This window comes from Marmota marmota, unplaced genomic scaffold (assembly GCF_001458135.2).
Source record: "Marmota marmota marmota unplaced genomic scaffold, marMar, whole genome shotgun sequence".
Lineage (NCBI taxonomy): Eukaryota > Metazoa > Chordata > Mammalia > Rodentia > Sciuridae > Marmota > Marmota marmota.
In genome coordinates, this window is record NW_025999932.1 from 37335829 (window position 1) to 37349884 (window position 14056).

A 14056-nucleotide genomic window follows, 5' to 3' on the forward strand; every position below is an offset into this window, starting at 1 on the left:
AAACCCTTGAGACTTTTTCTGTATTGTCATCTCTGAGTATTTTTTGAAACAAGATGTATTTAAGTAAAGGTAAGGGTTTTTTTTAATCAGTTATTTTTTAAATAAATGTTATTCTACCTCTACCTTTGGAGCCTCCTGCCCCCAACTCCCTTTGTGTGTGAGTGTGGGGGTGTAGAGGTTCTGAGAATTGAACCCAGGGGTGCCCTACCACTAAGCCACATCCCTGCCCTTTTTGTTTTTTATTTTGAGACCCAATCTCGCTCAGTTGTCCAGACTGGTCTTAAAATTGCAGTTCTCATACCTCAGCCTCTCAAGTCACTAGAATTATAGGTGTGTGCCACTGCACCTGACTTGGGCTCATTTTTTAAAAAAAATATTTATTCTAATTTGTTATATGTAACAGAATGCATTTCAATTCATTTTACACATATAGAGCACAATTTTTCATGTCTCTTGTTGTATACAAAGTAGAGTCACACCATTCCTGTCTTCATACATGTACTTAGGGTAAAGATGTCCATCTCCTTCCACCATCTTTCCTACCCCCATGTTAGTCCTCATTTTTATTCTTGGTCCTCTTTTCTTTCTTCTTTTGCTCATTCTTTTTGTCCTCTAGCGTAGACTCCTTTGGATATATCTGTGAAACAGCATACACACAAGAAAAGTATGATAAAACATATTCAGTTTAATGAATAATTATAACACAGACCTGTGTAACAACCACCCAAAGCAAGAATAAAAAATTGCTGGTGGCTTACATATGACTTTAGGGATATCTTATAGGAAATTGTTTTATACTGTAAAAAACCATAGATCCTGGTTTAAATCCAGGATTTGACTGTTATCCAAAACCCAAGTGGTTTTTGAGCCTCACATACCTCTCCTGTAAAAACGAGGTGGTTGTAGAAAATGGAAATTATAATATATACCAAACATTTTATAAAGTCTCAATCTTAAAATAATTGTTCACTCGTTTACTCATGTACTCATTTTTCTATAATTTATTTTTCACATGATGTATTGGAAGATTATCCTGGCTTTGTAATTCAATTTATTTATATCTTTATATTTTCTCATTTATGTCCCCCATTTCCAGTATTCCACCTGACCAGCTTAATAATCTTTTCTTCTTCTAATCTGGGACAACATACATTATCATCTCTGATCTTACTGTCCATTTCTCCTCTGCCTCAGATACTTTCTTATTCCCTACCTTTTCCCAGAATTTATCATGTAAATCTTACCTACTATTCCATTTTCTCATCTGCTCCATCTTTTTTAACTGTAAAGTATATTTCCAGGGCTGGGGATGTGGCTCAAGTGGTAGTGTGCTCGCCTGGCATGCGTGCGGCCCGGGTTCGATCCTCAGCCCCACATACAAACAAAGATGTTGTGTCTGCCGAAAACTAAAAAAAAATAAATATTAAAATTCTCCAAAAAAAAAGTATATTTCCATCTTTATTATTATATCTCTGATATTTATTTTCCTTAAAACCTTTTCTTTGTGCTTTTTAACTTTTTGATAACTAACAATCTCGCTTTCTTCTTCAATGTTTACACAGTTACCTTCTTTTTTTTTTGGTACTGTGGGTTGAACTCAGGGTACTCAACCATTGAGCCACACCCCCAGCCCTATTTTGTATTTTATTTAGAGACAGGGTCTCAGTGAGTTGCCTAGTGCCTTGCAGTTGCTGAGGCTGGCTTTGAACTAGTGATTCTCCTGTCCAAAGCCTCTGGAGCTGCTGGGATTATAGGTTTAGACTCCTTTTATCGGTTCTTTTGTACATGTCTTTTAACAGGTCTCTCCTACATTATCCTTTAACCTTTTTTATCCATTCTGCATGCCATTGACTAACATTATTTTCTTTACTCCCCTTTTCAGTAGCACCCTATACATAGTGTGCCTATAGAACAAACTATAAATTCTGAAGCTTAGGATTTGAAACATCCTTCCAATGCCTACTCCCACCCTGGTGTACACACACACACCCACACCCACACACACACACACACACACATATACATTGTTAAAAGTTTTGTATATCTTCTTGGCCTCACCTCTCTTGATCTATTTACTGTCATCTATATACATGATCATCCCAACTGATATCTTTTTTTCCCCTAGCTTTCAGTGCCTGCCTTTTAAAATCCATCTTTGAAAGTTAAATCAGTTTTCACTTTTTTTGTGAGGTCTTCCATGACTATTCCAAATTATAATGATCTTGTCTTTTTTAGCAAAATTATGCAGCCCTGTAATGTCTCCAGTATGTCACACAGAGAGTATGTGGAATCAGATGGGGTTCCAGCTTTAAGACCAGTCTAGAAGCTGGCAGTGATCCAAGTGAGATAATGAAGGCCTCATCTAACACAGTGATATTAAGGGTAATTCTATAAATGCAAGAAATATTCAAGAGATAAAATTGTCATGACTCTGATTAGATGTGTTGTCTGTGAGACGGAAGGAGTCAAGGGACATGATGACTGCCTAAATGTTGCAACTACCAATGATATAAAAACACAAGTTTATAGTGATTGGTTTGGAAGATAGTGAGATATTCAGTCAGAGATATGCAGCCGGCCATTGGTTATAAAATGTTAAATTAAAAAATAAGGTAAGAGAGCCATAGAGGTCTAAGATTCATAAATTTAGGTGGTAGTTATGTGTATAAGTGGATTTTTTTTTATTATTATTTCTTGCAGTCCTTCATTACAGTTTGAAGCTGCTTGGGCACTAACTAATATAGCATCAGGAACTTCTGCACAGACTCAAGCTGTTGTACAGTCTAGTAAGTCAATTAAACTCCTTTTCCTCTGAACTTGTTTTTAGTGATGACAGTAAAATAGGTTTTGTAGTACAGATGAAATTTCACTTTTAACATTTACAATTGATTAATTCTATAAGTTTAAAAGAATTATAAGATTGATATCTCTCCCATAACTATCATTACTCTATCATTAAATAATTTTAACTGTGGTTACTAAAAAGGGAGTAGAGTTTAACAATAGTGTTTTATTTTCATTGTTAATTTATTGATTATTTTCATTTTGTGATAATGATACTAGTCTTCTATGACTAATTTCTAAATGAAATTAGTTGAATTAAAAATATCACTCAGTTGAAACTCTGTTACTAGTGGTAATGTAAAATGGTATAGGTGCTTTGAAAAATATTTTCTCAAAAGGTTAAATATAATGTTATCATATGATCCAGCAGTTCCACTCCTAGGGTGAAACTAAGGTGAAATATGTTCATATAAAGACTTGTACACACATTCACAACAGCTTTCTTGATAAACAATCCAGATGTTCATTAACAGATGGGTGGATAAACAAAAGGTATGTGCAATGGAATATTATTCAGCAATTAAAAAGAATAAAGTACTGATACCTGCTACATCACAGTTAAACCTCAAAAGCATTATGCTAAATGAAAGAACCCAGACATAAAAAACAAAACACATGCTATATGATTTCATTTATTTGAAATGGCCAGAATAGGCAAATCTATTCAGAAACAGCTATAACAAAAATACTCCAGAGAGAGTACAGGACTGAAATTTATGAAAAATGATCTAACTTATCCTAGAAATGGGTATAAGGTATAAGTTATATAAAAAATGGAAATTATAATAATAAATTATTTTGAAATATAAGATATATCTGATATGAAATTAATCAATTCTTTAGTTAGTCCTGTAATAAGAATTAAGATTATATTGGCTAAAGTATTATATTTTATAGTTAGGCCAGTTACACTGGTGCTTGCCTATAATCCCTGCTGCTTGAAAGGATCACAAGTTCAAAGTCAGCCTCAGTAAATGAGCAAGGCCCTGAGCAACTTAGCCAAGACCCTGTCTCAAAACAAAAAATAAAAAATGCTGGGGGTCTGGGATCATGGCTCAGTGGTAGAGTGCTTGCCTCACATGTGTGAGGCACTGGGTTTGATTCTCAGCCTCGCATATAAATGAGTGAGTGAAATAAAGGTCCCTCAACAATGGACCAAAAAAAAGGCTGGGGTTGCAGCTGAGTGGTACGTGCCCATGGGTTCAATCCCCAATACCAAAAAAAAAAAAAAAGGTTAATTAAGTTAATATGATTGGGGTAGGAACTCGTGTGTGTGTGTGTGTGTGTGTGTGTGTGTGTGTGTGTGCGCGCGCGCGCGCGCATGCATGCATGTGGTACAGGTGATTGAACCCAGGCCCTTGTACACGTTAGGCAAGTGCCCCAGGCTTTCTCAAACCCCAATCCTCCTGCCTCATCCTCTGTGGTAGTGTGGTAGCTGGGATCACAGGCATGCCTAGCATCTTTTTATTTTTTTTGAATAAATTATAAGAAAGATTTCATGCTGCTGTTTTCTTTTAGTTAACTATATAATAACATTGTTTAGCTACTGTTAATTGGTGTGTTACTCAAATATTACTGGGGAAAATACTGAAATTAGTTTTAAAGATATCTGAGCCGCATATATTTATCCCGGGAACTCTAATCAGGCAACTACAGTGTGCTAGGCTCTGTGTATTTTATCAGCTTATTTAGATTGAAATTATAAACTCAATGTTTTGTCAGTATAAGTATTAGGGTTTTGTTCTGTTTTGTTTTGTTGTGTTTTGTTTTTTGTTATAGATGCAGTACCTCTTTTTCTGAGACTTCTTCATTCACCACATCAGAATGTTTGTGAACAAGCAGTATGGGCTTTGGGAAACATTATAGGTAAGTTGCATTTAGGTTTGAAAAGACTCCCAATTAAGAATCTTAATTAACTTTTTTCTACATTGGCATAGCCATTACACACTATGTTTCCTCTGATTTAATGTGGGTTGACTATATTCCACCCTCATAAATACTAACTTAAGATGGTACCTCTTTCAAAAGGATATATAATTTTTATCAGCAGTGCTAGGATAAATTTGTGTTCCTCAAATCAAAATCTGAAGAAACAACAACGCTTGATGCCTTTGACTAATGGTGAGGAAACATAGAACATCAGTGTCCCAACATAAGCCATTGCATACATTTCAAACTTTCTCATCCTGAATGTAATTTTTTTTTTTAAATACAATTTTCATTTCTGTAGGTGATGGTCCTCAATGTAGAGATTATGTCATATCACTGGGAGTTGTCAAACCTCTTCTGTCCTTCATCAATCCCTCCATTCCCATCACCTTCCTTCGGAACGTCACATGGGTCATTGTCAATCTCTGCAGGAATAAGGACCCCCCACCGCCTATGGAGACAGTTCAGGAGGTAAATGAAGAATTGTAAAGGACAAATGGTATATTTTTCCCTATGTTTTTGCTTTAGGTGTTCATGCACAGGGGAATGAAATAATGCATATACTGATTTCATTGCAGGTATGAGATTTTAAGTAACATACCATATTTAATTTCTCCTGTGAAATAAAAATTGAGTGTTTAATATATCTGAAAGAATGTCAGCCCGGGCTGGGGATGTGGCTCGAGCGGTGGCGCGCTTGCCTGGCATGCGTGCGGCCCGGGTTCGATCCTCAGCACCACATACAAACAAAGATGTTGTGTCCGCCGAAAACTAAAAAATAAATATTTTAAAAAAAAAGAATGTCAGCCCATCTAAAGCTTATTTTCTAATGACTTTTCATAAAAACACAAACATTTCAAATAGAAAAATATGAAAGGAGGGAGAAAATCTTAAGTTTTATTAGTGCATTGCATTATTGTTTACCAATTTAAAAAGGGGTTGCTACAGATAAAACTAGTATACTTACATGCAAATATTCTTGAATGAACTCATATTAAGTCTAATTGATTTCTGACAAAATCAGTGGTAAATCTAATTAAAACAAAATAAAAACCTTGCTATTTACAGCTAATAATGTATATTGATATCTGAGTATTTTTTAAAATCCTATGAACTCTTTATTCCCTTGACTGGGTAGACAACAGTTAACTGTCTCTCTTTATAATTTGCATCTTTAGCCAGTATCTGCTACCTTTTGTTATTATACAGTTCCTTGGGAAGGATTCTAAAATCTTTCCCAGATCTTAAAAATCTGTAAGGATTAAATCCATAAAACAACGCTTTATATTTTGTACTGGTTGTTATTTTCTTGACTAAGGCAGAAGTCAAAAGCTTTAATTTCACTCAAATAGCTTATAAATAAAAATCTTATTTTTATAAACTTTAATAAGGTGAGACAATGACAGTTTTAAGAATAACCTTTCTTAAATAGTATTAACTATATTCGCATCTTCATTCTTTTCACTAGACTTCTTTTTTTGTACCAGGGATTGAACCCAGGTGTGTTTAACCACTGAGTCACATCCCTACCCTGTTTTAATTTTTTATTTAGAGATAGTATCTCACTAAGCTGCTAAGGCTGGCTTTGAACTTGCAATCCTCCTGCCTCAGCCTCCTGAGTCACTGGGATTACAGGTGTGCCTCACTGCACCTAGCTGACATTTTATCATTAATATCATAAAGAAAGTTATTAAAAACCAATGTTTTTCCTTTAAGGTACATTAATCTTTCCAAGATTTATTTGAATGTTTTAATTGGACATTTGAAATATGCTTTTGGTTTATCAGATTTTCATTTTCCTAATAGATACTTAAACAAATTTAACATTGTCTTTCTTGCCCTGCAAACAGTATTTACTGCTTTTTGTGTCATATTTATTTATGTTTACAAGTATATATCCATGAACTGTGTGTTACTTGTTGTCTATCTTTTTTCCTTAGATTTTGCCAGCTTTGTGTGTCCTCATATACCATACGGATATAAATGTAAGTAAAGCACAAGCTGAGATGTGGAATTTGCTCTTGATGGATCTGGGTAGGGGTTTTAAGTGTCAAACAGGGTGTAGTGGCATGTACCACAGATAAAAGGGGGGCTACTATACTGTTACTGAAAGTATTTGTAAAGTGGTAAAACTTTATGAAGCACTAACAACATACAATGAATAAGAGCTGTAGCTGAGAATTGAAGCCAGTTCAAAAGCTGTGCTCTTCAGTACCATTAAATGGTATGTAAAAAGAATGATCAAAGTGGTAGATTATTATGAAAGCACAGACAATTTTGTCTAGCAAACCAGAAAACTTCACCAGGAAGTGACATTTGAGAGGAGCATTATAAAGAGAAGGAAGTGGCACAGCAACTCAGAGTCTGAGGCAGGAGGATCACAAGTTCAAGGCCAGCCTAGGCAACTCAGTGAATCCTTGTATCACAATAAATGAAAAGGGCTGGAGGTGTAGTTCAGTAGTAAAGCACCCCTATGTTCAATCCCCAATACCCCAAGAAAATAAAAACAGCCACCAAACAACAACAAAAAGGTATGAAGATTTTAGAATAGGGAAAATTTGAGTGTGGGCAGACCCATTTTGCTGTCATAATCAGTTTATAAAGAATATGATAGAGGGATGAACTAGAACAAGTAGTAATAGGAATAATTAAGGGGGGAGATTTTTGAGTGTTGGGACCTAAAATAAGTAGAATTTGGGGGAATTTGTTGTTCCTCTGTAGCAATATTTCCAAGAAGGAGAATACAGTATGGATTTAGGATTTATCTGTATATAAAGACCTGAAGAGGGGCTAGGGTTGTAGCTCAGTGATAGAGCACTTGCCTCGCACACATGAGGCATTGGGTTTGATCCTCAGCACCACATAATAGTAAATAAATCAAATAAAGATATTGTGTCCATCTACAACTAAAAAATTTTTAAAAAAGAATTGATGAAGATACAGGCATAGACTGAGATTGTGTGAAGGAGAACTAAAATTTGAACTTTAAGAAATTCCTTGTATTTGGGCAGTGGAAGAAGAATCTGCAAAGCAATTCATTGAAGTAGTGTGATAGAAATGTAAATTATGAAACAGAAAAAATAAGGCAGAGATTTATCAGGTTCTAGATCATATAGGATGTTGGATATCACATTAAGAATCTCATATTCTTTTTGTGTAGCTGATGGGGGACTGAAGAATAAATGGTCAAATTATATTTTGGATTGATAGCTCATACTACCTAAGGGGAATGTAGATTTTAGGGATGATTGGAGTTGAGAAGGCATGTCAATGGTGATTTTGTAGTAGGAATGAGAGAAAAATCAAGGGCCAGCAGTTGAAGTTGAAGCATTAGAATTAAGAAGGCCAGGGGAGACTTGATAAATACTTAGATGATAAATTTGCTGGATTCGATATGGATGGTAAGATGAGTCAGGGATGTTAGCCAGCTTTTCCTAACTTGAATTTTTGGGTAGGATGCAACAGAGTACACAAACAGCAGCAAGGTAAATTAAGAATTTATTAAATGATGATTACTGAGAATGCTGAGAAAAGGTTGGGTTGGGGTGTGAGACGATTCAGTGGGTTTTGGACTTTAATATGCCTATGTAACACTTAGAAGCAAAACTAAGTAATGACCCTGAGAACTAGAGAGAAATCTGAATGATTCAGGTCTGTTTGTGTTTGTTTGCTTTCTATCTGTTGAGTTGCTTAGGTTAATTTGCAGTCCTAGTAAATCTAGAGCATCTTGTTTCCTTTCCCTTTTTGAAATCATTCATTCATGATTTGAGAGACCTAGACAATTTTCAGTGTCACTAACATCTAAATCAATTCTAGTTTATTTTACTGCTGGTACCAATGAAATTAGTCAGTTGTAGCAGATTGGTTATGTGCTGAGACTAGATTATTGGTAAAAGTATATTGGGGATCCTTATGACCACCTTCAGGTTTTATGATTCACTAAAAGGGCTTGTAGAATATAGAAAAGCTGTTATACTTGTACAGTAGTTTATTACAGCAAAAGGAGATTAAAATCAGCAAAGCCAAAAGGATGAGGGTTGAGGAAAATGCAGGTGCAAGCTTCTAATTGTCCTCTCCCAATAGAGTCATATTAAGTTAAGACAACACTTAGGTCTCCCAGTAACATTTATGAATTGTTGCTATCCAAGGGAGTTCCTGGACCTTGGTGTCCAGGGGTTTTGTTGGGGGGTCAGCCACATTGCATGTACTGCCTGTGTGACTGACCTTACTCAGCCCTTCCCAGAGGTCAGATTGGTATAGCATGGACTGAGGCCTGAAGGAATCAAAAAGAGGTGTTTTCTGTAATTAAATTGTTAGCATAAACTATCTGGCACAGCCCAAAGTGTCAGATCTACCAAAGAGATCGTTATCAGACTCAGACTATCTCATAGGAGCTGATCAGGGGCCAGTCCTTTCTTTGGAATGTGCAGAAATTACGCACCCAAAGTCTACTGAGTTATTCTTTAATGAATATAAGGACTTAATGTAAGTATATAATTAATTGCATTTTGATTCAACTCTAGTTGTCTCTGAAGCCTGTGTGAAGTTAACATTCCAGAGACGTCTAATCTTCTAGGAAACGCTATATATAGTAATAGTTTTCAGTAATGGTGCTTAACAGGACATGATTTGTTAGCATATTACCGCACTGAAGGTAGCAAAAATCCATGAAGTTCTTTTAGCTGAGCATATCCTTATTGTAAGACTGCTAGAGATTTCTCTGTGGCTCACATTATACAAGTTTTCAAGAAATATGTTAAATTAAAAAAATTGACCCGGTAGGGATTTTAATCTTGGTATGTGGGTGTATCTATCCTGAGTTATCTGCTTTCTAGCAGTCTTCAAGCATCTGAAATTACAGGTGAGATAAAGTTGTAAAGGTTTTTAGCAGCAAAAAGCAGACATAAATGGTGAAAAAATAAAGTAGCCCAGACTGCCAGAGGCTTTGTTGGTGTATGACTAATTAGTTTATTAACTAGCAGGAAATAAGTACTTTCATTGATTATTAGTGATCATAGAAGGCCAGATAGTTTGGCATAGAATTCAAGAAAAGAAAAACCAAGAAAAATGAATAGTAGAAGGATAAAGTATGAAATAGCAGAAGTAGCTCAAATGGAAAAAGACACCAACAAGCAAAATTAAGAACATCAAAGACATTGGTTAGCTGTTAGTCTAATAATAGAGATAAGGAAACAAATTGAAGGAAACAGAAGAAACTAGAATCATCTAATAATCTTATGCTGTGAATTTAAAAATTTTTAAGGTTTCTTTAAGTAATGAAGGCCCAATAAGTTTCTTTAAATAATGAAGACCTGATATATTTCAAAAAGCAAAACTGAAGGGAGACTACACGAGTGCGTAGTTTCAGAGGTCTAAGACCTAGCTCTAGCTTACCTTCACCCTTCAGCCTTTGAGATGGTGTCATGGAGACCCCACTAAAAACCATTCATTAATCTCCGTCTAGAATCCTCATTATCTAAGCCTCTGTGTATTACTTAGGGGAAAAAAATGGTTTTCTACTAATAGTCGGAGTCATGTAATGAAACAAAGTTACATTTCATTTAGGAGTCTCTTAAACATCACAGAGCAGAGTAGACTATCATTCTGCACAGGATTCTGTTTTACAGACATAGTTTTTTCAGAATTTTAGTATTGTGCATTTTTATATTATTAGGGGTGTATTGTCATGGTAAATTTTTAAAAGCAGGATTGTTGGATCAGAGTGAATGCATTTGTAATTTTTGTCACATATTGCCAAATTACCTGATTTTTAGGGGTTATGCCATTTTGCTTCCCCACCAGTTTCATTCAAAAGTGACTTTCTCCATTGCTGTGCTATAGAGTGTGTTGTCACATTTGAAATTTTTGTTTATCTGATAGGTAAGAAACTATCTCAGTTTTAATTTACTTTTCATTTGTTATGGGTGATGTTAAGCATTTTGTTTGTTTAAGGGACATTTTTATTTGTATTTTTGCAAAGAGACTTCATATTTATGATCTGCTTTTCTGTGAGATTTTAGTTCTATTTTGCCTACGCGACCACTGAGCCACAACCCCAGCCCCCGTTTTGACAGTTTTAATTGATTTTTTTTTTTACTCCTTTCTGTTACCTGTGCAATAATAAATAAACTTATTCTTCTCTCACCTCATCCTTACATTTTTGAATGTGTAATCATATGTCTTTTGCCAAATTTGATACATTTTCCCCCATTATTTCATCATGTTTTTTCAAGCTGTTTCTTCAGGAACTGAGATGACAAAAATGTTAGTTCTGTCATTATTGTGCTACAAGTCCTATGGGCTCTGCTCATTTTTTTATATGTTTTTTTTTGTTGTTGTTGTTGTTGTTGTTGTTGTTCTGTTATTCAAATTGAATAATTTCTGTTGACCTAACTTTGAGTTCATTGTGGTTTTTCCTGTCATGTCTTCTTTTTCTTTCCCGAGACTTTGTTTTTTGTTTCAAACATGTTCATAATTGCTCACTGAAACATTTTTATGTTACTTTAAAAATCCTTATCAAATCTATCTCAGTGTTGGCATCCATTGACTGTCTTTTTTATCTTTTGTGTTGAGATTTTTCTGGTTCCTGGCATGATAAGTTATTTTTTTAGTTGTTCCCTGCACATTTTGGGTATCACTCCCTTCCCCACCCAGGTACTGAGGATTGAACCTAGAGATGTTTGAGCTATATCCCCAGCCATTTTTATTTTTTATTTTTAGAGGGTTTCACTAAGTGGTCTAGGCTAGCCTTGAACGTGGGATCCTTCTGCCTCAGCTCCTGAGTTGCTGGGTGGTTTCTATAAATGTTGTCACTGCTACATTAGATAGTAGCCAAACTTTGTTGACACACACAGCATCTACAGATACTTACAGCAAGGTGGACTCACTGTGAAAGATGGGTTCAGTTCTCAGGTACAGCTTCTTCCATCCTTTTTTGAAGTTAGAATATTTCTATTTTCTCAGAACATAGAACATTTACAAATTATTCTTTCACTGTTATCCTCACATTTGTGTTAGTTCTTGATATACAATGAGATATAGTAAATGCTTATTATTAGTTTTTGTGGGTCTTTTTTTTTTTTTTTTAAGTTTTCCAAGTCATTTGTTAGGTGAATGAAGCATATGTTATAGAAAAGGGTTTAACATATTCTTCTGTAAAGGTTCAGAGAGTTAAATATTTTAGGCTTTGCAGGCCATATGGTCACTGTCCCGTTGAAGTAGATTCTCTTCTGAAGTCTCACACAGGTTTGGGATAGGCAGTCCAGACAAAAGCTAGAATTTAATTTTTTCTCTTCTTGCAGGTAATTTGAAGTTATTAATATTTTTGGACTCTTAGTAATGCTGGGCATGTGGACTAAATATAGTTTCATTTGTTCCTTCTTATTCAGATCTGTTTTTCTGAAGGATATGTGAATTTGTGTAGCTACTATTATTTTAGGACAGCAAGATACCTTTTGTTTGGGTATCCTAATAGGAAATATCTCTGGATTTCACATGGGATAAGAACTGTATCCCTCTGTTGCATACTCCAAGGAGAACCATACAAGCTCTTTGACCTTGAATGTGTTACCATGTCTCTGTTGCAATTTTTATTTTCTTTTATGTTCAGATTAGGATGGGTGAGGTCATAATTTATACCCCATGCTTTTCAGTTGAGGACGTGTTTCAAGAGCTTTGCAAACAGCTTTTTTCCCAAATGAAGTTAAAGTGCCAAGTCTTTTCTTTGTTACTTCAGTAGTTCGAAAAGTTACATTGCCAAACGTGTTTGAAAATCGGGAGGGTGGATAGTTGATCTTTTTGGTGTTTTCTAGACTTGAAGCAGCATGATATACTGGCCTCATACTACTACTGTATCTGAGGTGTTTTCATGTAATTTTTAGGTACTTAATTTTGGGGAGGGATCAGGGGAAATTATTTTCTGCCTGTTGTTAAATTTATCTTATCTATCTGATACATTAATCACAAGTTGGGGTAGAGGTTGTCCCAGACTTCTGTGTCTCATATTTGTGAAGAGTTATCTGAGATAGGCATCGAGAAAAAGGTAAGATACCTGCCATTTAACAAATTATTCACTAAGCAACTGTCTACTTTTTCTGTCATCACTCTGAGATATGTATTTTAGCAATCAAACAAATATGCCAATGGGTTATTCTTTTCACTTCCTGTAGATTCTTGTAGATACTGTTTGGGCTCTGTCATACTTGACAGATGGAGGTAATGAACAGATACAGATGGTGATTGATTCGGGAGTTGTGCCATTTCTTGTGCCCCTTCTGAGCCACCAGGAAGTGAAAGTTCAAGTAAGTATTTCAGATTTTTTTCTTACATAGAATTCTGTTTGCTCTATCCAATTAGCTTATACAGCCAGCCTTCAATTATGTCTGTTAGCACTTATCCTCAAGATTGCTCCTGTAGTATCTCCTAAGCCAAATTTTGTTGATTTCCAACTCTTCCTCACACGCAGATTCTTTACTGAGTTTCAGAACCATATAGCCAATTGTTCTTTTTTTTAAAAAAAAAAAAAATTTATTTTTCAGCTCTCAGCGGACACAACATCTTTGTTTGTTTGTGGTACTGAGGATCGAACCCGGGCCGCATGCATGCCAGGCGAGCGCGCTACCACTTGAGCCACATCCCCAGCCCCTAGCCAGTTGTTCTTGACCCCTTAGACATATCCTTAAGAACTCCTTCAATCTTTTCATTGTTATTTCAACCAAAAATGAAATGGATCATCTTCTCCCACAAACTTTCTCATCTTCCAGTATCCCTGTCAGCGTACAGCATGGTCTAATTAAAATTCTATAATTCTTCTTCTCATTTCCCATTGTGTTAACAAATCCTTTTCAATTCTTATATAGTTTTCTCATCTGTCTCTCCTTATCTATCTGGAACCACTGATTTAGTTTAAAACTTATTTTCTTTCTCCCATATAATTATAATAGCCTCCTAACTACACAGCCTCTTTCTCTCCACCTCTGATTAGAGGTGGATAGGTGGCTGTTAGTGATTAAATTATGATCTGTTTGTTTAAAAAAGGTAATAGTTATTTGAGTGGGGGATTTTTGCCTATACTTGCACCTAGTGGCTACAATTTAATAATTGTTGCTACTGTTCAATCTGTAAATAGTTTTTCAATTATCACAACTCCACCAGTATGAATTTCTAGATGGAATTGTGTGCCTGTTTCAGTCCTACATTAAAATATTTCTGTGGTGCCAGTTAACTAATGGATAAAAATAACTTTTTAAAAAATATTACTTTATGGGTCTGGGGTTGTGGTTCA

The 14056-nt window shown here is 35.4% G+C and overlaps 1 protein-coding gene across 2 annotated transcripts in view; it reads left to right on the forward strand.

Moving 5' to 3' along the window:
• Kpna3 (karyopherin subunit alpha 3) overlaps positions 1-14056 on the forward strand; it is a 38720-nt gene that overhangs the window by 16824 nt on the left and 7840 nt on the right. For both annotated transcript variants that reach the window (XM_015484270.2, XM_048800903.1), the window contains exons 6-10: positions 2701-2786; positions 4624-4710; positions 5075-5244; positions 6714-6758; positions 12942-13073. In XM_015484270.2, coding sequence (XP_015339756.1) covers positions 2701-2786; positions 4624-4710; positions 5075-5244; positions 6714-6758; positions 12942-13073 — 520 coding nt within the window. The remainder of the gene's footprint in view (positions 1-2700; positions 2787-4623; positions 4711-5074; positions 5245-6713; positions 6759-12941; positions 13074-14056) is intronic.